Source organism: Malaclemys terrapin, chromosome 1 (assembly GCF_027887155.1).
Source record: "Malaclemys terrapin pileata isolate rMalTer1 chromosome 1, rMalTer1.hap1, whole genome shotgun sequence".
NCBI classification, from domain to species: domain Eukaryota; kingdom Metazoa; phylum Chordata; order Testudines; family Emydidae; genus Malaclemys; species Malaclemys terrapin.
Window position 1 is genome coordinate 189,418,355 of NC_071505.1, and position 22,972 is coordinate 189,441,326.

The 22,972-nt window shown below is 41.5% G+C and overlaps 1 protein-coding gene across 1 annotated transcript; it reads right to left on the reverse strand.

Annotated features, from left to right (window-relative positions):
• Positions 1 to 558: 558 nt before the first annotated feature.
• Positions 559 to 22,442, reverse strand: TMEM50B (transmembrane protein 50B). Its single transcript, XM_054048376.1, has 7 exons — positions 22,346 to 22,442; positions 10,107 to 10,273; positions 8,231 to 8,343; positions 7,167 to 7,234; positions 5,710 to 5,802; positions 4,621 to 4,678; positions 559 to 2,190 (listed from the first exon to the last, which is right to left on the reverse strand). The coding sequence occupies exons 2-7, from the start codon at positions 10,203 to 10,205 to the stop codon at positions 2,145 to 2,147; spliced, it is 477 nt and encodes a 158-aa protein (XP_053904351.1). The 5' UTR covers positions 10,206 to 10,273; positions 22,346 to 22,442; the 3' UTR covers positions 559 to 2,144.
• Positions 22,443 to 22,972: the final 530 nt, after the last annotated feature.

Below are 22,972 nucleotides of genomic sequence, written 5' to 3' on the forward strand. Positions count from 1 at the left end.
AAACAGCTACACAACATAGCTGGCTTTTATTTAGGCCCCTCCATTGCTGGTGTTCCTTCTTCCTAAGCTCCAGTTGCTGCCTGGAGGTAGCAGCAGTCACAGCTGTATTCAAGACAGCACTGCCCCAGGTGGGAACCTGAGCTTCAGCAGGATCAGGGCAACATTCCCTTCTGTGCCCCCCGAGCTAGGATGCACATAGAATGTTCAAAGTGGCATATAAGTGGAGCTAACCGCACTGTCTTGCAGATGAAATATAATTAAGAATTTAAAAGGATACCATACAAAAGCATTAATAGGCTAGATGTTTTCACTTTGCAAGAAAATCACCAACTATAGCCACAGCTCCTGGAAGGCTTCAGTTCTGGCATGCTACAACTACTTAGTCTGATAAGCTTGAAGCCAAGAGGTCTGGAAAATAACTTGTTTTAATATTGGCTGACTTGTGCAAAGTCACTCTGCCATACTTACTTTTCAGTCATGAAACAGGATACTACATTTTTAAATAATGAATAATGGTGTTTGGCAATTTTTATGTAAGATCTGTACAAACAAGATTAGTCTCATTCGGAAGCCTTTATTGTATTTCAGTGAAGTTATAAGTGAGCAAATATAAGCTATGTACAATTCACACAGTTTAACATCATCAAATGTAACCGATTCAGAATGAACTTGCAGTTTGGTGGACAAAGCAGGTCGGAAATAACAGTCAAGGCAATGGCACAACTCAGCTATGGCATTTGCTTCATAATATGCCCACTAGAAAGATCCCCAGAAAGGAGTGGGATGGGAAGAAATCAAATTAGCAGGAAAATTAGTTGCCATACATGAGGAATATTTTTCATGCTGTCAAAGTTATGGTATATGAAAAAAATTATAAAAGCTGGGAGTGAGAATGCTAAATGAACTTTATGCTAAATGTTTTAGATATAGGTAGAACTGATAAGAGAAGGATGTCAAACGTGTAACCAAAACTGTAAAACATGTACAAGGTCATCCAATAAAGATATAAAAACATCAAATTCTCCCTTTTTGTCTTCTCCAGTTAGAACACACTGGACTCCAATAATAATGGAACCATTTCAACTCAATTCTTTCCTAAGTGTGTGCTCATTAGATTTAAGAAATATACATGAACAATTTTTTCATAAAAATGAGAGAGTCATCCTGCCACATATATTTCATCAGCAAAATGATCCCCGAAGAAAAGCTGCATTAATGTAACTTTAAAAAGTTAATGTCTTTCATGTATTCGTCATACTCAAATATATCAGTTTGAGATGAATTTAGGTTTTTCTTGAATGTAATGGTAAATATTGGTAATGGTAATAAGTTACTGAACACTAGACATGAGTGTTTCATTTTACAAGAATCATGTCATTAAATTGTGTTTGTGCTATAATAATGACAGGATTAAAAATAAAACTGGTCACTCAAATTGTCCCTTTATTATGGGACCTTGTTAAAAAGTCTTCACCTTTTAAAAATAGTTCAAAAGCTATTCTGTATTTGACTTTTTCAAATCTTTATATAAAATTCTTCTTAAAATCTCACTCTGAGCCCAGTATCTAATCAAGATTTTTTCCTCTTAGCTATCCAGAAGTTTAGCTGAGACACTTTGAAGGACTCACTTCTACTCTGAGGTATCCAACTAGGCATTGCTGCATAGCTTGTAAAATCAGCTATAACCCACCAGTGCATAAAAGTAATAGTTGATTTGATACAGTGTGGGCTTGATCCTGCAAAGTCTTCCTTGCTTGAGTAGTTCCATTGAAGTTTGTCTCACATGTGTGAGGGTTTGCAGATCAGATCCTACATGGTGTTGCAACTTCATGTATGAGAGCAGAAATAAAGACTTCAGAAATAAAAAAATTTAACATTTGCTTTAAGATATATACATACACAGCCATCTAATGTACATATTCACAAATCTGTCCTATGAAAAAAGGGAACTAATTACAGAAAACTGTCAAACCATTTTTGAAAATCTCATAGTTCATTCAATTTAGAGAAAGCAAAAGAACATTAACAAAAATATTTAATGCAACATCTGAGTATTTGGCAAAATGTAAAAACAAACAAAACAAAGATGTCTAGATACTGAATACACTATAAAGGGTATGGAATTAATGCTAACTTTGATTATATTATCCCCATAACTCTTCTGTTCTTCCAAATTTGTAGATCAGAGTACTGTAAAAAAAACAGTTTACATGTAATGTGGAAAAAGGTCACTTGACATAGGAACAGAGGATACTTTAACTCAAGTTTTGCACTTATAATTTGGGATGAAAGAAACGAAGTGTAAAATATGAATTCTTTAGCTACAGTACATTTAACTCCCTTTGCTAATCTTAGCTCAGTCCACTTTAACATCTTTAATTTGAAAATCTACTTTTACATAGATTTAATCCCCTTAAGCAATAACTCACCAGACTCAGAGGATATATATCCAAGAGTTCTGGTGGTGTTTACTATGAAATGGCTGAGCTAACAACACTATGCAATCTCTTTTAACAGCCACAGCTCTGAGGATTGGAGGGTAGTAAATGTACCAATTTTTAAAAAAGGTTCTAGGGGTGATCCACAGAACTCTAGAGCAGTAGACCTCACAGGTGTAACTGGCAAACTTCTTGAAAATTAAAAATAGAACAAAATATGTGAAATATCATGATATGATAGAGTCTAATCAGCAGTTTCTGCAAAGGAAAATAGTGCCTCTCCAATCTCTTAGCATTCTCTGAACACATCAATAGACAAGTCATAAAGGAGAACTGGCTGACAATTTATTTAGGTGTCCAAATATGCTTTTACAAGGTCCCTGCACAAGAGGCTACTAAAAAAAGCTAAACGTTCATGGAACAAGAGGACGACAAGCATTGTCATGGCTCAAACAGGGCTAGGGCAGAGAAAACAGAATAGGAATAAATGTGAGTTTTCCACATGACAAAAAGTCGATAGCAGATGCCTGAAGGTTCTGTACTAGGTCCCATGTTATTCAACATTTAACAATGACCTGGAAAGGGGTGAGCAATGAGGAAGACGACAAAAAGTTATTTAGGTTAGACAGGACCAGAGAAGACTGAGAGGAACTTCAGAAAGACCGAAACGAGCCAGATGAATGGGCAATATGATGATAAATGAAATTCAGTGTTGACAAATGCAAAGTAATGCACACTGAATGGAAAAAATTAAACTACTCATACTTTTGATAGGGCTCTAAATTAACTATTAACTCAGGAAAGGGACCTGAGTGTCACTGTAGACAGCTCAATGAGCAGCTGAAGTCCAAAAAGCAAACACGATATTAGGCTGTATAAGTAATGGGATGGAGAATAATACAGCAATCACTATAATATTTACATAATATCAATGGTGCGGTACTGGTCATCCTATCTTAAAAAGATTACTGCAGAATTAGAGAGGTTCAGAAAGAGGCAATGAAAATGATCAAGGACCTGGGAAAAAACCTCCTATGATGAGAGAATGAAAAGACTAGGACTGTTGACTTTAGAAAAAAGATGACTATGGTCTAGAGAGGCTAGATCAGGAACGTCTGTTTTCAATGTCTCATAACACAAATACAAGGCGGCTTTTACTGAAATTAAAAAGGTGAGAAATTAAAAACCGATAAAATACTTTTTCACATAGTATATACTTAGACTTTGGAACTCATTGCCACAGGAGGCCAAGAAATTAGGAAGATTCAAAAAGGAACTAGGACATATTGATAACAAGAATAGCCAGAGTTATCATAATTAATGATGCACTTTTGGAAGGGATATTAAACCCCATGCTTCAGGGCTTAAGCCTAATTATCTATTCAAGACCAGGATGAGATCTGGGGGGGGGGCGGGCAGATTACCCCCACATCTGCCTATTGTGGGGTTCTCACACCTTCATCTGAAGCTTCTGGTACTGACCATGGTTGGAAAGAGGATTCAGGACTTGAATGGCCCAGATTCAGTAATCAGTTACAGTTGGGCCAGTTCTAGGTTTGCAAGACTCTGTTGAAGAAGAGAGAGAGGAGACCTTATACTGACTTTCATAACCTGCATATTTGAGAATAGGAGAATTTGGCACGTGAATCCCATTTTAGAGATGTTTTCATTAACAAAGGTGTCAGAAGGGTTTCACCAGCTAGAATGTGAAGACACCAGGTTTAAAAAAAACTAGGAAAGACCTCCACATTTCATTTTTCAAGTATGGAAGGGGTAAGGATGGGCCATAGGGTGAGGGATGGGCCAGGGTGAACATTAGTTGTGGATGCTGACAGAGTAGTAGCCTACACTAAGGTCAACGGGAGTGGCTCAACCTTCTTAAAAATCAGGCCACTTATTATAGTCCTTAAATATGGATGTGGGAGCCCAACTTTAGGCTTCTTAAAAAAACTTTAGCTTCTGCCTTTAACATTTGTTTACTAACAGCATTTAATTGTATGCAAACAAACAAGCTTTGTATTCCTGTGAGTAGAGAGAAACATGTTTAATGAGTAAAACAGAAATGGACTTCAGTCTGGCATGAAAACATGTAGGTTACCTGCTTCATAACATGACTGTGGGTAAAATAAGATAGATGCCAGCAATGGTTTGAAATACTTAGGCATAGAGAAAAATAACTTACCTAAAAAATATCAATGCATTTTGAAAAAACACAGCTAATCCTGGGTACACATTCGTGTCTACAAAATAAAAGTGCAAGATATATTAAGTTTAGTAGCTTCATATTGGAAAAGTGTATTTGAGACTATTCATGGAGTCACCATCTTGACACAAATCAAGCATACATTGCTCTGAAGGGGAATGGACAGTGAAAGACAGCACTGCCCTATCTCACAGGGGTGTTGTGAGGATAAAACATTAAAGACAGTGAAGCATCCAGAGGCTATGGTAATGAAGCCACATAAGTACCAAAGGTAGATAGCAACTGTCACTTCTAGTACTTACACAAGTGATTGTAAATTAGAACATAGCCATTGCAATTCAATGTTACATGGATGACCATGTAAGAGAACAAAATAAGGTCCCAACAAATAAATGGAAATGTTCAAATTCTTATAAAAGTCTGCAGTTAGAACCACAAAGGATTCCATGACTTGTTCTGTTCTGGGTTTCCCTTCTATTGGATAGAGAAAGTTTTATTCATATGCAAAATATAAGAGCTAGTCAGTGAACTTAAGTAATGACCATAAGTGTATTAGTAAAAAACGGAATTGGTTAATAAAGTTTCACAAAACCCTTAGAAATGGAGGCTTCACTAGAATACTTGAAAAGTAAATACTGGTTTTGTATGCTTAAAAGACATTCGAAGTTCCACAGGGATAGAGAGTTTTATGTTAGTAGACAGACTAAAGTTCAAGCATCAAGACTATAGACTAGATAGCAACACATGTATATATAGTTTCTTCTTCAAAATAAGTCACTAAAATCAGTACAGGAAAGAGTTGAGAATTTCATTTACAGTTTCTCTTAATCTGAGCAGCACTATGGCTCCTTACTTTACTCACCAGATCTCTATTCTCTGAACTTGCAAAACTCTCAACAACAACATCAACACAAGAGGTACATGTGTAATGGAGGTAGAATTTGCCATTGAGGTCAACAGTACAAACTGGAGCAGGTCACTTTGCACTGTATGTGTAGACTTTTTTTCACTGCCACTTTGGAAATGTCCCCTCCCCTCCATTAAAATGTAATAAGGAAGGAGCCTTACTTTGTGTAACATATGCTCCAAAAAGGATCCACATTGAAGCAATAAGTGAACCGAACATCAACATGAAACCAATAAAGAGCCAGACGCGAGCACCTGCAAGAAATATACTAAAAGCATTAAAAATAATCTTCTGATCAGTAGGAGATAATGTATCATAAAAGAGAGTGGCCCAAATCATCCCATCCTGACCATGGGAGGAGGCTCTGGAGGGAAAAATCTCCACCAGGATACCCTTGTAGAATTTCTACCACAGCATCCCATCGGAGAGAAGTAAGGCAGGATTTGCCTCTCCTGATGTAATAGGTCGTAGGGTCTGTCACCAAATCTGGGGATCCCTCAGGTATTCACAGGAGTCCAGGGCCATCTGTGGACAGGCCCCATGGCTCCACAATGGCTCTGGCCCCAACAGCATTCCTCATCTCCTAGCACTGCATCTCCAAGTGGAGCTATGTTGCCAGAGACTCCACTCAGCCACTGCAGCCCATGGAACTCCTGGAGTGAGAGAGGAATCCCAACAGAAAAGATAGCAGAACCCCTAAGCTGTGCTATCTTTTCCAGGGGGATCATGTGAAGCCCTCTGGCCACAGTCCCGTGCCCACTCAGTCTCCACCCCATGGGAACTCCAGACACAGAACAGCCTCTGGAAGTTCTGAAGGAGGGAGAACAGTACCTTGTGGAAGTGGGAGAAGGAATGGCTATATGCAAAGGATCTCCTCCATGCACAGATATATGGGTCACTCCAGGCCAATATTAATAGTCAGTGAGTACATGGACAGGTGATAGAAGGTTTGAGGGGGGCTGGATTGGTTTTAAAAAATCATGCCCTGTGTAAAAAAAAAAATGCATAGACGTGTACAAAGTGAAATTAAAACCTGTACACAGGAGTCCCATAGCAGCTCTACCTCCATGTAGAAGCCCTGAGCAAACAGATGATACACAATGACCAAGCCAGGGAGTTTCTACACTCTCCAAGGCCAATTAGATGGGCTTTATGCTGGCTTGAAGTAGCCTAGCACTAATGGAAGTGTTTGGGGTGGAAGAGGAGAGAGGGCCATTGGATCCACAGAAACTCCCCACACAGCATGGAGGGGCAGCAGCCCCTGTTCCAACCCACAGGCTGGCATAAGATTCAGAGTGGCTGTGCTGCAGCCTCATCAACCAATCTCAGGTTGTGGATTGGGATTTTACTCCCTCAGTGCTCACGCAGGATGCACAAATAAATGCTAGTTACTCAAGCTATATGTATGTCCTGAATCTCATCTTTAGTAGGAAATCCAGAATTCATGTTCTAAGGCTCAAAAATGGCAAAAAAAAAAAAAAAAAAAAAAAAAAAAAATTTCAGAGGTTAATGAGCAAGGAACATTTTTTCTAAATTCTATGAGGTTATCATGAAATTCATTACAAACCGCAGTTGTTTTCATGTAGCTCTTTTAATGCTGATTAAATAAACCATTTACCTGTTCTTCCTAGACATCCATCGCTGTAACTATCTCCTCTCACCTGTGCATTTGATACAGCATTTATCCTGGGACAAAAAACAAACTCAAATACATAAGTTTATAAGTCTAAAGCTTTACTAGAAAAGCCATTTGAAAATTATGAAGGTTAAAAACAAAATTAAAGTTTTTAAGAGATGTGAAAAATATTCAGAGAAAGTTACTACGCTGGTCATTCCCTTCCAGTCACACAGTTTGTAAACTCTTTGTTTAGACCAGATCTTGCAACTGGATCCACAAGGGCAGATTTCTACACCCACACAGAGCTTCAGTGAAGTCCATAGTATCCTCTCAGGTGCAAGGTCTGCTCCAAGGCAACAAGCATCTGAGCCTTGTTTAAGTGTCCTTTTTTAAAAAATAATTGAAATATCTGTAATATATTCCTGGCTTAAGTTAAATGCATTTTTTTTTAAAGTTAAAGACACACCAAATAGGTTTGTGGGATGATTGTGATGAAGACAGTAGCATGAATCACTCAACTACTCACTACTACTAATGGTCTAAATTCATCTCTGATGCTACCCTGAAAAAAAATGGTCATCAAAATAAGTTTTAGACCCAGAGAAAGAGCTGTAGGAATAGTTAGCTACACCATGGATCAATCTGGCCTAATATGCTTCATGTTATTATTATTGCATAATATATCAGAGGTTTTTCTATAGGAATATGAGCACTTGTTATAAAAGGAAAAGATGATGCCTTATATTAAGCCAAGATATATATAATTTTTAAAGATAAAACTTAAAGGCTTCAGAGAGAAGAAACAAATAACCGTGTAACGACCCAAGAGAAAAGGAAGCAGAGACCAAGAACTTTGCCTTCTTTTGTGTATTATGCAAAGGAGATACTGGTGGATTAGCGAAAAGTAATGATGCTGATGGTTCAAATTTAGACTAGAGAGAGAGAGAGAGAGAGAGCGAGCGAGAGAATGCTGGTTAAATTTTCCATTCTGTAAAATTATGCATCTATGCATTTACAGGAAGCAAGTACCTTTTAAAATATAGAATTATCATTAGCATACTTACATGAAAAAGGCTAATGTGGAAAACACTCCACAGGTGTGGAATGCGTGGTTCATTTGTTCTGGTTTAGGATAAACTACTGCAGCATCTATCATTATCCACCAGCCTGTGAAAAACTAGAGAAACAATGAGACCATCACACAGTATTATGAAACTGGAGGGGTCTGAAGATAAACTCTCAGCGTGTTTTCTTTGTCTAACACTTCATGCATATTGCTAACTTAATTTCTTCTTTTCACAAATACGCTCTTAAAAAAGTTTGCTGACATGTATGTTCTGTAATCCAGTAAAGCTGGAAAAAAAACTTACTGCTGACATTTTCAAAGCAGTGTTTGGGATTTAGCCATAAATCTTCTATTAAAATTAAAGAAAAAGGTATGGCTAGATTACCTTCATTGCCTTAAAAACTTGAACATATGTTCACAATATATGCATGATTTAGCCAGGTAAAATGTAAGTGCTGTAACATACCTTGTTATGCCAGACACACACAGGCTACATCTACACTACAGGGGGGAGTCGATTTAAGATACGCAAATTCAGCTACGTGAATAGCGTAGCTGAATTCGACGTATCGCAGCCGACTTAACCCGCTGTGAGGACGGCGGCAAAATCGACCTCTGCGGCTTCCTGTCGACGGCGCTTACTCCCACCTCCGCTGGTGGAGTCAGAGCATCGATTCGGGGATCGATTGTCGCGTCCCGACGGGACGCGATAAATCGATCCCCAAGAGGTCGATTTCTACCCGCCGATTCAGGCGGGTAGTGTAGACCTAGCCACACATATCACATAGGAGTCCTAATCATGGACCAGGACCCTCTTATACTAGATCAGGGGTCGGCAACCTTTCAGAAGTGATGTGCCGAGTCTTCATTTAGTCACTCTAATTTAAGGTTTCGCGTGCCAGTCATACATGTTAACGTTTTTAGAAGGTCTCTTTCTATAAGTCTATAATATATAACTAAACTATTGTTGTATGTAAAGTAAATAAGGTTTTTAAAACGTTTAAGAAGCTTCAATTAAATTAAAATGCAGAGCCCCCCGGACCGGTGGCCCAGGATCCGGGCAGCGTGAGTGCCACTGAAAATCAGCTCGCGTGCTGCCTTTGGCACAAGTGCCATAGGTTGCCTACCTCTGTACTAGATGACGTACTAACACAGAACAAAAAACAAGGCCTTGCCCCAACAAGCTTATGATGCTAAGTATAAGACAAGAGACAACAGATGGAGACAGACGGACCGACCAAAGGGGGAATACGAGGAAACAATACTGGTCAGTATGATGGGCTGTGCTCTCAGCATACAAACGGTCTAGCCGTTGTCAAGTATTTTGTAGGCCTCACAGCAAAGGAGAGTTTTATGGACAGATTTGGAGGAGGATAATGAGTTAGTTTTGCGGATGTTTATAGGGAGCTTCTCCCAAGTGTAAGGGGCAAAATGGGAGAAAGCACGAAGGTGCTTGTTTGAAAAGTCAACAAGTAGGCGATGGCAGCTGGCATCATGGCTGATCAGAGGCAGGAGTCTACCTTTCAATACTACATTAGATTTGATAGGTAGGGTGGGGATAGGGCCATGAAGGTCTCTGAAAGTGAATACATACCTTCCAACAATTTAACACTTTTTAAAAGAAAATCAATACCGGAAAAAGAAAAAGTAGTATTGGAACATCAAATTCAAACATAATGTACACATCCAGGTGAACTGCAAAGGTTTTCCTAAACAAACTTGAAAAATATGAAGAAATATATTGATTTAAGAATGCAGTTAGCACTGCAATTTAACAAAATTTGATTTAGGAACGTTTTATACTAAATGAAGTATTAATGCCACAATAAATAAGATGACAAATCTGGATTCATTTGTGTAGTTTGAATACTTACCAGTACACCTGCAACCACTGAAGCAACTGCATTTCTTCTTTCACTCCAGTCAATACACTCACACTCTGGCCATCGGAAATTGTCTAGGAATCCTGCCATTTCTCTAATGGTTAGATTTTTCTTCTTTATCTGTACTCTTGCATGAATTTTTCATTAACTGTTGACTCCTAAATAATTTAACAAAACAGCCAGACAATTTAGAAATTTCATGATTTTTTTCCTAAAAAAAAATATATATATATATATTTGACAAGTTTGTTAAAGACAGCATCCATTTAATAAAAGCATTTTTTCTCAAATCAAATTTGGGCTAACATTTTGGTTTTGTAAGAACAAGCTTTTACAAACTAAGTTTAACAGCAACATATCCACAATTAAAAAAAAAAATCTATCACCTACAACCCAAACAAGGAAGGGTTATGCTAGCATGAGAACTTAAAAATTATTAGAAATTGAATACTCTATTTTCATCATCCAAGCTGACAGAAATGCAAAAATAAAAAAGCAAGCAAAACAACATAAGTGGTAAAAACTAAATATGATTTTTAACCTGAGAGTGTCACTTCAAAGGCACAACCATCTTTCAGCCACTACAGATACTCTTGTAGACAAAAAGAGAAATATCACAGATGCAAGGGGATTTAAGAAGTTCTGGTAAACGCATAATAATTGGCCTTTACATCAGAGCATCTATTAAGTTAGATTCCTGATACCAGTTGTATTCAGGGACTAAAGATGCTTGGGGAGTACCGCACTCACACCAGAGAGAGAAGGTAATAAACTTGTTGATTCAGCTAAGGAATAGTGTTAATAAAATTTGAAAGGTGTTTTATTTAGTCCTTCTAGACCAAGGAGGTAGGTGCATCACTGAAGAATCTTAAAAGTGAGAAGGCTAAAGCAGGGCTAATTAAAGAGAAAGCTGTAAATAAAAGTGAAATAATTGGGCCTCAAACGTTTTATTGGCTGATCACTAACTATAAAAGTTTCTTAACTACTATGTTATTGTTCATAGTCTATTACATTTTAATCTTTATAACATGTCCTCCGTTTGCACATTTCTTACATTTGATATGGTATAGGCTTGTATACCTGGTTTTAGCTTTATTTATTTATTTGTTTGTTTTTGGTGTTAAGAGTTCAAATATTTACAAGATTTACATTGCATATTAGCAATTCACAGCAAGCATTCCTGATATCTAATTCTGTTTTAATATTGTAGTTAATCATTTCCCTAATCTATACAGAATAATCTACAAATATTGTTTAACTGTACATTATGATTAACAATTAACTATCTTAATCAAAGTACAGGAAAGATTGCTGTGGAGGTTTTTAAATTCCAGTGTTATCAAGAAAAATCCTCCATTGAAGGTCAAAGGAAAATTAAATCAAATACTCAGTATCAGCCTACACATGAATAAAGGGCACTTCTTGTAGTTTAGATTTTTATAGAAGAAACAAGCAATTCTGAATCTAGCACTATTATCTCATCAATGGTTATGGTGACATCTTAAACCACTAAAGCAATCCTGGAACAACTGGGTAGTCAACCATAACTTCCAAATGAATGTATTGCTCAAATCAAAAAAAAAATTTTTAAACAGCACTAATGGATACGAGTCCAAGATCCAGCTCTTACCTAGAAGATTCTAAAAGACTCACATTCCTTCCAACTCTTCCACTAGATCCCTCTGTGCTTCCCCCCTGTATCACAACTCTACGTTGGCTCCTACTGTGCTTCCTTCTCCACCCCATCTTTAAGTTGCTGATTGTTCCTCCTGTCATTTCTTCATTTCCTTTCAACTCCCTCCTGTTTCCTTCCCTCTCCTCCACTGACCTCCCTATCAGAAGGTCTGGTCCATCTCTGATCATCTCATTACCACTTTCTCCATGAACTACAGGTTCCTTTGTGTATGGTATTGCAGCCATTAATTACAACAGAATGGCACATGCAGAAACATGAAACATTTTAAAAAACATTTTATTATGGTAAAGTTACAATAAAACGTTAATATTCTACATCATACGTTACTTATTCAGGCTCCAGTTAATATTCAAAGATCCTGAATAAAGATTCTGGCCTGCTGACGGGAAGCCTCCCTCCTGAGTGCACTAGAAAGGGTGACCAAATTTCTAGACACCTATCCCATTTTTGGCACTTTTCTTGTGTACATACTTGGTGTGAAAGCTTTTTCATTAGAAGACTGTCCATATTTTTCTATACTACTGTTCCCAAGAGAATGGGTCACATTTCCAATAATGTGCAATACAGAGTCTAGCTGCTAACAAAAAAGATCTCTAACAAGCTAGAATTTTGTTATAAGATGAATCTCTAATAATTCCCTGCCCAAACCATCTAATTCCCTGACAAGCACTACATGTGCAAGTATGTTATGCTTTCCCCATAATCACTCCATCAGAGTGCCACCCTAGTAGCAAAAATATGATGGATCTTCACTGGAGCTAAACGCCACCTTTATAGTAATTTATTTTAAAAAAATTATGAGCTATGCAATTTGAAGAGGTATATCCCCTTTCCCAAATAGAGATCTTTGCCCTAATCCCTCTCCCATTTTTTTCATCTGGGTTGTTTTCTTCACATCTTTTTAAAATCAAAATTGTATATATCTTGGATATTTAAACCTTTTCCACCTTTCTCCTGGGTCAACTCCACAAATGTGGATAAAGGTCTAGATAGAGCCCCCTCATATCCAGGCTTCACAGTAAAAATGACTTGTAAATACCTAATCTTTATATTATTTACATTATTACATATCCATTGGTATGTAATCAGGACCCAGAAACAGCTGTCTGAGTTGAATAATCTCAGATTTTACCCACAATAGTCATGTTGATATTTTCTAGGAATAATTTCCTAATTATTAATTAAAGTAGCTAAGGGGGTGACAGGAATTTAGAAAATTTGTCCAAAGCTGCTAATGTGGGCTGGATGAGTGAGTGACATTTTATTTATGGTGACCTAAATTTCTTTTTAACCCAACAATTTCTGTGAATAGCTATATTTGAGCTCCAGTCTTGATTGAATTTTATCCAGTGTTAGGATGGTCTATTCTGAACCCAACTCATCACATCTTTTAATTGTCATGTATATAATAATAATAAACCGAATTAGGGAACACTACGCCACCCCACTTAGTAGACTTGTATATTATTTTAGAATTCAACCTATGCAATGTGACTTTTTCCACCACATAACAGATTTGACATTATTTTAATTGTATTAGCTCAGGGGTTCCCAAACTTGGTTCGTGGCTTGTTCAGGGAAGCCCCTGGCGGGCCACAAGACACTTTGTTTACCTAAGCGTCCGCAGGTACGGCCGCTCGCAGCTCCCATTGGTCGGGAACGGCGAACTGCGTCCACTGGGAGCTACGAGCGGCCGTACCTGCGGACACTCAGGTAAACAAAGTGTCTCGTGGCCCCCAGGGCTTACCCTGAACAAGCCACGAACCAAGTTTGGGAACCCCTATATTAGCTGATGGGTGTAAATGATCATCTTTTAAAAATCATGACTAGATGACATTAATAAAACGGCAGGTTTTGAATATGTACATATCTGAATTCTCTCTCAGTTACTCTGAGTACTGAGACACTAGTCACTCTCCTTGAGGTGAGCGTGGTGTGTAAAGTACCATTGCCTAACTATCACTGGATCTTTGTGGTGAAGCTCATTAATCTATGAAATACTGGGAAACAGAACAATTTCTGTATAAATACTTTGCAAAGCCTGCAGTGTAAATTCATACAATTTGCAACACATTTCAACTAGCACCATGGTATGTGCTAAAATTAAGAATATATTGTGCTACTGCACAAATACAGAAAGGAAAGAAGAACTTTAGGCTGATCCATCAGGCATGTATGAAAAGGACTGCAACATTAGTAACTCACATACATTTACTTTTCAACCAGATCATCTTTAGGGGAGGACTAAGAATTATGGCATGAATGGTTAGGACAAAGCCACAGACAACTGAAAGCATCACTGAGTGGTTGTGCTTGAGAAACAAACAATAACATAGTGAGGCAATACATAGAGACTGCAATATATTTAGTCTAGTGATATAAACCTTTGTACTATATTTGCCCAGAAATCGCATGCAAGAGCTTAACAGAATAGCTATCATTCAACAAAAAAGAAGGAGAATGAAAATATACCAATTGTAGAATCCACACAACTGTTCGTAACACAGTACATAAAGATTAAAGGCAGAGTTATGTGGCTGTCAATAATTCCCCCCCCGAGTTTTGCCCACACTCCAATAGATAAAGTTAAACCTATATTCTTCTCTCCCTGCCAGATTTGCTTTATTTTCTTTGAGGTTTGTAGGTTTTACATTTGTATGTTAATACATTTATAGATCTTAGGTGGGTGGTATGAATTATTCATATTTATGATGCAAGAATGTCTTTGCCAGTGGCATTTTGCACATATAATACAGATCTCCTGCTATAATCTCTCACCTGCTTACATTTGAAAGCTAGGAAATAATATAATTGTTACTTAAATTAAACTTCAGCAAAGGTTTGTAGTGCATGATCCAACATCTCTCCAGTAATGTTAATGCCTTATAAAAATGTCAGGTTTTCCCAAATGGAAGACTTTTAAATTCATTCTGATACTGAGATTACTTTAAATGGGTTTCATGGAATTGGTTTGCATATGAATATTTTTCTTCTTTCCTGAGCAGTAACAGCAGTTATTATTAGTCAGGGCATGACAATTTACCAGACAGCTGCTTGTCAGAGGAGTAAGTCTACCTGCCATAGGTTGGTACTAAAGATGAACCCACTAGTAAGCTCCATGATTACTGTTCTGGTAAGAATCACAGCAATTACCCCCAAGCTGCTGAAAAGTAGGGTACTGAGATTCTTACCAAGATTTTGGTACCAGAACTTGCTCCCCCTCTTGTTAATGGGTTTAGTGCCTGATAAATGTGAAGCCCCTCTTATACCCATCTGACACCTGGAAGGGAGAAGGAGATTCATCTTCAACCGGACCCCAAGTCCAGAGCCTCCTGGTTGTACAGGTGTCTGCTACTTTAGTCTTTTCCCAATCAACTGGTTACTACAAGACCTGGGTCACCACAACTCTATTCCTCACCCAGTTTTCTTAACTCCTCCTCATAAATATTCCAGTGCCTCCTTCCACTGCACCTCACATCCTGCCCAAACAGCAGGAGAGAAATTGACATGATTGTCAGTTTCACATTGCCCAGCACTGTAAATATCATCAGTGAAACTGACTAAACTTATTAGTTTCATATTTACTTTCACAGAGAAAGGATATTGGGGAATATTTAGGAAATAAACTCAAATACTCTATGGGGTTTCACAATTATGTATAGATAAAGTAATCATTCTGATCATATTTACACTTTCAGTAATTGTCAAATATAAAATAAGTAGTCACGTTCTAAACAGGTCACATTTGCTTAATTTTCATGAACTTCTAGTATTTTAAAGTAATCTTTTCACCAAGAACGCTAGAAGCAAAGCAGTTAGCTAATAGCTACAGCCAGTCATTTTCTTCAAAGAAAACTACCTTCCCAAAGGTTATTTATTAATTTTTAAAAATAGTTCTAAAAACAAGAGAAAATAAGAATGCTACCTGATATTTTCTCCCTGATCCCAATATTACTCAGACATTTCAGAGAGAAGTAATATTATTGATATTGTGCTATAGTGGACATGTTAAGGGAAATAGCATACAACTCAGTATACAAACAAAATTACTGCTTTAGAGACAGATATGTCAGAGTTACAGACACAGTATAACTTAAAATAGCAATAACTTTACCCAATTTATTAATCTGATCTGCCTCCCACTAAGAAGGATCAATGTTTCCTCTCTGTTCTGGTTTGCTAAGAGGTCACCCTCTCATTGAAAGAATGCCTGCTAGATTTTCAGATGACTACAACATCCAATTCTTAAGAAGATTCATATGGTTAAATAATTTTTTTCCTTTAAAAAAAATTCTTTAGTCAAAAGGGCAATGTGAAATACAAAAATTCTCTCTTTCCTAGGACTTAGGTGGAAATGTAGTCTGTATTTTTCTCATCCTGAGGTATTAGGAAAATGAGTAACTATGCAGATTTGTAATTTCAAAACAACATGTGTCATTAACCCTAGTAAAACTTGTCAGAACTCAAGTAATTTGGTGGTGATAGAAATATGTATATACAGTCTACACTTGCAAAAAAAGATATTTAAATTTTTTAACATTCAAAAAGTTGAACACCAAATTAGGGATGTTTGGCTCACTTGGGAAATCTGAAAGCTCACACGGGAAATCTGAAAGCTCACACAAAACTTCTCTCAGCATTTCAGTAACTATCCACACACATCAGATTCTATTTTTAATACTAACATTATGGCCAAAAATAGTGAAATCAGGGAAGCTGTTGCCTCCTTGCCCTTGCAAATCTAATAGTTTTTTTTAGAAGACCTGCTAGTTGAAATGCAAAACAATCTGCTGCCAATGCATATTATTTTCTTTATTACAGAGTGCATTCCTGATACCCAGAACTGGCCCTGAAACATGAGTTTTGTTTGAACTTGACTTTTCAGGCACTTTAAAAAACACACCCCAACGAGAGGCATAGAGCTTTCTGTGATGGGGCTACAGTGCTGCAGTGCCAGTATAGACACCGTGGCGATTATAGCACTGTGTTTGGCCTCCGGGAGGTGTCTCACAATGCCTGTTCTCACCTTGGGAGGGAGGGATAGCTCAGTGGTTTGAGCATTGGCCTGCTAAACCCAAGGTTGTGAGTTCAATCCTTGAGGGGGCCGTTTAGGGATCTGGGGCAAAAATCTGTCTGGGGATTAGCCCTGCTTTGGGCAGGGGGTTGGACTAGATGACCTCCTGAGGTCCCTTCCAACCCTGATATTCTATGATTCTCTCTGGTCATCAGTTTGAACTCTACTGCCCTGCCTTCAGGTGACCAACCGTCATCCTCATCCCATAAATTCCTTTGGAAATTGGAAAGTCCCCTTCCTGTTTGCTCAGTAATGCATGCAGTGGTCTCAGCGCATCTTTCCAGGTGGCCATGCCTGCTCCACGCACAAGGCGATCCCCAACTTGGAGCAATGCTGAGCTGCTGGACCTCATCAGCATTTGCAGGGGGGAGGCTGTCCAGTCCCAGTTGCTCTCCATCCATAGGAATTATGATACCTACGGACAGATTTCATGATGCATGACAGAAAGGGGCCATGACCGGGACACATTGCAGTGCAGGGTCAAAGTGAAGAAGCTGCAGAACGCCTACCACAAGGCGCGGGAGGGAAACCACCATTCCGGTGCTGCACCCACAGGCTGCCAGCTCTACAAAGAGCTGGACGTGATACTCGGCGGCAACCCCACCTCCACTGTGAAGACCACTATGGATACGTCAGTGGCTCATGTGCCAGTCAAGAGTGGACCAAGCCAGGAGGAGGAAATCTGGGTCGAGGATGTGGAGGGGGCGGGGGACCCAGAGGCAGAGGATGACTCGGAGGCCAGAGATGCATGCAGCCAGGAGCTCTTTTCTACCCCGGAGGAGGGTAGGCAGTCACAGCTGTCAGAGCTTGGCAAAGCACAAACAGGAGAGGAGGCACCCGATAAGTGGATCTGATTTTGGGAATCACTGAAGCGAGTTGTTGGGGTCAGGAGGGTTGCAGAAAGCAGGCTTGTCTCCCACCGCATGCCTAGTCTGAGCGGTAGAACAGGCTGTTGATTGATTCCCTCACTTCACGGGAATCTCCCTCAGAGATCTCCAGGAAACTCTCATGGAGATACTGGACAATCCGCTGCTGCAGGTTCTTGGGCAGAGGTGCTTTGTTTTTTGCCCCATTAATAGTAACTTTCCCGCGCTATTGTGCTGTCACGGGGGTGGGAGACCACTGCTGCACACAGGCGAGCCACATAGAGGCCAGGGCGGAAGCTGCAGGCTTGGAGAAGACCCTCCCTTGATTCCCTGCTCATCCTCAACAGTGAGATATGTTCCGTAATGATCATATCCTGTGGAAAGTATGGGGACAGGAATGATTATCAGGCCCCCCTTACAGTGCTGGCTCTCCCCAAGAGCCATGTGCCCAGTGTACAGCAGGGTCCGGGAAGAGTGATACCCTTCCCCTGCGGCTACCCACCATTTTGGAAGTCTTGTGGCTCATGTGTGCTTGCTTGGGGTCACCCAGTTAGTGAGAGGTGTGAGAGTATTGGCTGTGTTTTAAATCACTGAATCAGTATTCTCTGTGTTGCAAACAATACTGCTTCTGTAGAATGTTGCATTTAAACTTCACAGAGGTGACCTTGGGAGCCCAGCTGCTCTCTTTGTTATCAGCAGCTGAACGGCTGCGTAGAATTAGAAAGCGGCCAAGAAGAACTAAGGAGGACTTTCTGCATAATGTTATGATGTACTCCGCCGCTGAGAAACAGGAATTGAAGGAGTGGCAGGACAGCGAGAAGAGGGACCAAAAGGAGAATACGACATGCCAGAATGAAGCCACAGAGCGGCTCTTAAAGGTTACGGAGCACCAAGCAGACACGCTCCAGGTGATACTAGCTCTTCAAATGAAGCAGCTCCACGCCCTCCCTCCCCTGTAGCCGCTGTCACAAAACTCTTTCCCATGCGCCCCCCAGACACCGCCAATACACTCTTATCAACCTCCTGGCTCCAGTCTATACCCGAGGCATTCCACTCCTCCCTCCTCACAGTCCAGCACTGTGGACTCCAACTGCACTCAACACCCATCCCTCTGCAGTTGGCCCTGCTGAAGTACAGTACCCGCTGCATTGTACTCCAAAGGAGAAGGCTGGACATACACAAATCTTTAGCTGTCCTGGGACCCCTCCTCCTCCTGGGACCTACCCTTATCCCTCTCATTGCTGATGGGTTTTTTTGTTTGACTCTCTCCTCCGGTTGTTGTCTTTTAATAAAAGAAATGTGTTGGTTTGAAAACAATCTTTATTCTATTAATTGAAAGCAAAAAGAGCACTGCAAAGCAACATACAATTATATTACACCCACTTATTGCATCATGTGCACCAATCACCTCCTAGCACAGGGGTAGGCAACCTATGGCATGCGTGCCAAAGGCGGCACACGAGCTGATTTTCAGTGGCACTCACACTGACCGGGTCCTGGCCACCGGTCCCGGGAGCTCTGCATTTTAATTTAATTTTAAATGAAGCTTCTTAAACATTTTAAAAACTTTATTTACTTTACATATAACAATAGTTTAGTTATATGTTATAGACTTATAGAAAGAGGCCTTCTAAAAACATTAAAATGTATTACTGGCAAGCGAAACCTTAAATTAGAGTGAATAAATGAAGATTCGGCACACCACTTCTGAAAGGTTGCCAACCCCTGTCTTGGCATTACAAGCACTGCACTCCCGAGCATAGCAACAAATATTAGTGGCTTTCAGCTTCAAATTGCTGCCTCAAGGCATCCCTGATCCTTATGGCCCCGCACTATGCCCCTCTAATAGCCCTGGTCTCTGGCTGTTCAAACTCAGCCTCCAGGCACTGAGCCTCTGCGATCCAGCCCTGAGTGAAGCTTTCACCCTTCCCTTCACAAATATTATGGAGCGTACAGCATGCAGCTATAAGCATAGGAATATTGTCATTGGCCAGGTCCAGCTTCCCATAGAGGCAGCATCAGCGGGCTTTTAAATGGCCAAGAGCACACTCAACGGTCATTCTGCACTTGCTCAGCCTGTTGTTGAACTGCTCCTTGCTGCTGTCAAGTTGCCTCGTGGCTTCATAAGCCACGGCATTAAGGGATAGACGGGGTCTCCCAGGATCACAATGGACATTTTGACTTCCCCTACAGTGATCTTCTGGTCTGGGAAGAAAGTCCCTGCTTGCAGCTTCCTGAACAGGCCAGTGTTCCGAAAGATGCGTGTGTCATGCACCTTTCCGGACCAGCCTGCGTTAATGTCTGTGAAATGCCCACGGTGATCCACAAGCGCCTGGAGAACCATTGAGAAATACCCCTTGTGATTAATGTACTTGGTGGCTAGGTGGTCTGGTGCCAGAATTGGAATATGTGTGCCATCTATCGCCCCTCCGCAGTTAGGGAAGCCCATTTGTGCAAAGCCATCCACAATGTCACGCATGTTGCCCAGAGTCACGGTCTTTAGGAGCAGGATGCAATTAATGGCCCTGCACACTTCCGTCAACACGAGTCCAACGGTAGACTTTCCCACTCTGAACTGATTAGCGACCGATCAATAGCAGTATGGAGTAGCCAGTTTCCACAGTGCAATTGCCACGCGCTTCTCTAATGGCAGGACAGCTCTCGTGCTCATGTCCTTGCGCCTCCGGGCTGGGGCGAGCTCATCATCCAGTCCCATGGATGTGGCTTTCCTCATCTGAAAGTTCTGCAGCCACTGCTCATCATCCCAGACGTGCATGACGATGTGAGCCCACCACCAGTACTTGTTTCCTGAGCCCAAAAGCGGCGTTCCACTGTGGTCAGCACCTCCGTGAATGCCACAAGCAATCTTGTGTCATAGCTACTATGTGTGGTGAGATCAATATCACACTTCTCTTTCCTTTGTAATTTAAGGAATAACTCTATTGCCACTCGTGATGGGTTGGTCAGAGCGAGCAGCATATTGGTCAACAGAACAGGATCCATTCCTGCAGCCAGAAGAGGTAGGGCGCTCAGTACACAAACTGTTGAAAGATGGTGCCAAATGCAAACGGAAGCACAGGGATTGCTGGGATGCGAAGCAATTTATCATGGGTCATTGGAACAGGACCCAGGATGCCCCGTAACCCCCTCCGCCTTCCCACAAGTGTTAGTGGCAGAAAAGAAAGAGGTGTTCTGTGGGATAGCTGCCCAGAGTGCACCGCTCCAAATACTGCTGCAAGTGTCACAAGTGTGAACACACTATTGCGCAGGCAGCTGACAGTGTGAACACACAACAGCAGTTTCCCTTCAGCGCTCTCTGAGTGGCGCTGTAAGTGCCAGCACTGTAACTTTTTCAGTGTAGACGTGCCCTTACTGCAGAACAAGAGAGTCACTGGAGGTAATGCTAAATAGGAATAAGGCACGCTTGTTCTGGAATAAGAGCATACACACATGGAGTTGGTTGGGAACAGCACTTTAAATTCACACCTTACCTTAATTGGCATTAATTTTGAAGTATAGACAAGCCCTAAAATGGAACTAGAACTCAGGAATTCCATCTGAAATCCAGTGCAAAAGGCTACAGTCTCCCATGAAAACACGGAATGGGAAAAAGTTTACCTATTATGCTTTTCATTTATTTTTGCATTTCCTAAAGTTTGTACAATGAAAATCCAGTATAGGTGGTCTCTGCACTTTCTGGTGTCTCTGCGGAGTGCTGCCTCTCCTCGTTTTCAGATGAGAAAGAACAGATAGGAGGGGGAGGAAATTAAAACCAAAATTTCTTTCAAAAAGGATAAAACATCACCCTAAAGACAGTTAAAAATACACCTATTTTATAAAAGAGTTTGAGAATCCTTGAACTAGTCCATTATAATCACTTGTTTTACACGGAGTTTCACTTTCAGGTTTTCAGCCACTGTGACACACTGCTACAAGGTATGGGCTGTGACGCAGAAAGATGGGCAAAGAGGCGTGGGGGGGGATAGGCTTGGGGGGAGGGGCAGGGCCGCATTTTGGGTGCCGATGCCCCTTCCCCCCCACTTTTAGGGAGTATCCATTCCCCAGCACCGGGAGCAGGGGGAAGGAGGTGAAGGGGCAGCCCCCCCCAGGGTGACCAGATGTCCCGATTTTATAAGGACAGTCCCAATTGTGGGGTCTTTTTCTTATATAGGCTCCTATTACGCCCCCATCGCTGTCCCGATTTTTCCACACTTGCTGTCTGGTCACCCTACCCCCAGCACCGAGAGTGTGTGGGGGGGAAATGGGCCAGCCCCCCAGTGCAGAGAGCACGAGAGATTTTCACCCTCACCCCCGCGCGCAGAGAGCCGTTGGCCTGCGGCCGTTAGGAGGGGCTCCCGTGGAGCGCGTGGGGTCTCCTGCCACACGTGGAGCAGGCGCCGGGGGAGGGGGGTTAGAACGGGCGGGGGGAGGGAGCGCTCTCTCAGGAACAGCCCCTGCCCCAGCGGGAGGCGGCAGCCGTCAAGTTGCTCTCCGCCTCCCTTCGCGAGGGGCTCGCTTCGCCCGCCTTTCCCGCGCGCTCGCCCCCTCCCCGCGCGCTGGGCCCGTCCTAGGGGGACGCAGGCACCGAACCTACCGCGTCCTGCGTGAGACACTTCCTGCTGCCACAGCCCGGCCGGCCGGGGAGGAGGAGGGGCAGGCGAGGAGACTGACAGGCGCCTCTGCCCAATCAGCAGCCGCAGCGAGGCATCACAATGGACTGGGCAGGGAGGAAGGAAGCACAGCGCTGTGCTTAACCCGACCCGGGCGTGAGGCTCGAGCCCAGTCCAGGCCCTTCCCCGGCTGGGAGCCCCGAAAGCAGCCCCTGCCCCTCCCCCTCCCCCTCCCCTCGGAGCTGCAGCATCATCACCATCGGGACCCTGAGTCACTCTGTTGTTCCCCCCCCCCCGCCGCACCAGGCAGCCGTGGCATGGCCCGTGCCCCTCTGACAGCACCAGGCGGAATCCAGCCTGCATCACAATGGGTCAGTGATGTGGCTACAACACGCACAACCCAAACCTTGGGAAGGAAGGACAGTGGCCGTACAGATGCGCTGGGAGCTCAGTCCTGTGGGGCAGTGACACAGAAAAAGACGTGGGGTTGGTGGTGGATAATCAGCTGCACATGAACTCACCCTGCGATGCTGTGGCCAAAGGGGCTAATGCGATCCTACAAGGCATAAGTTGGGGAATCGCAAAGAGGTTATTTTATCATTTGGCACTGG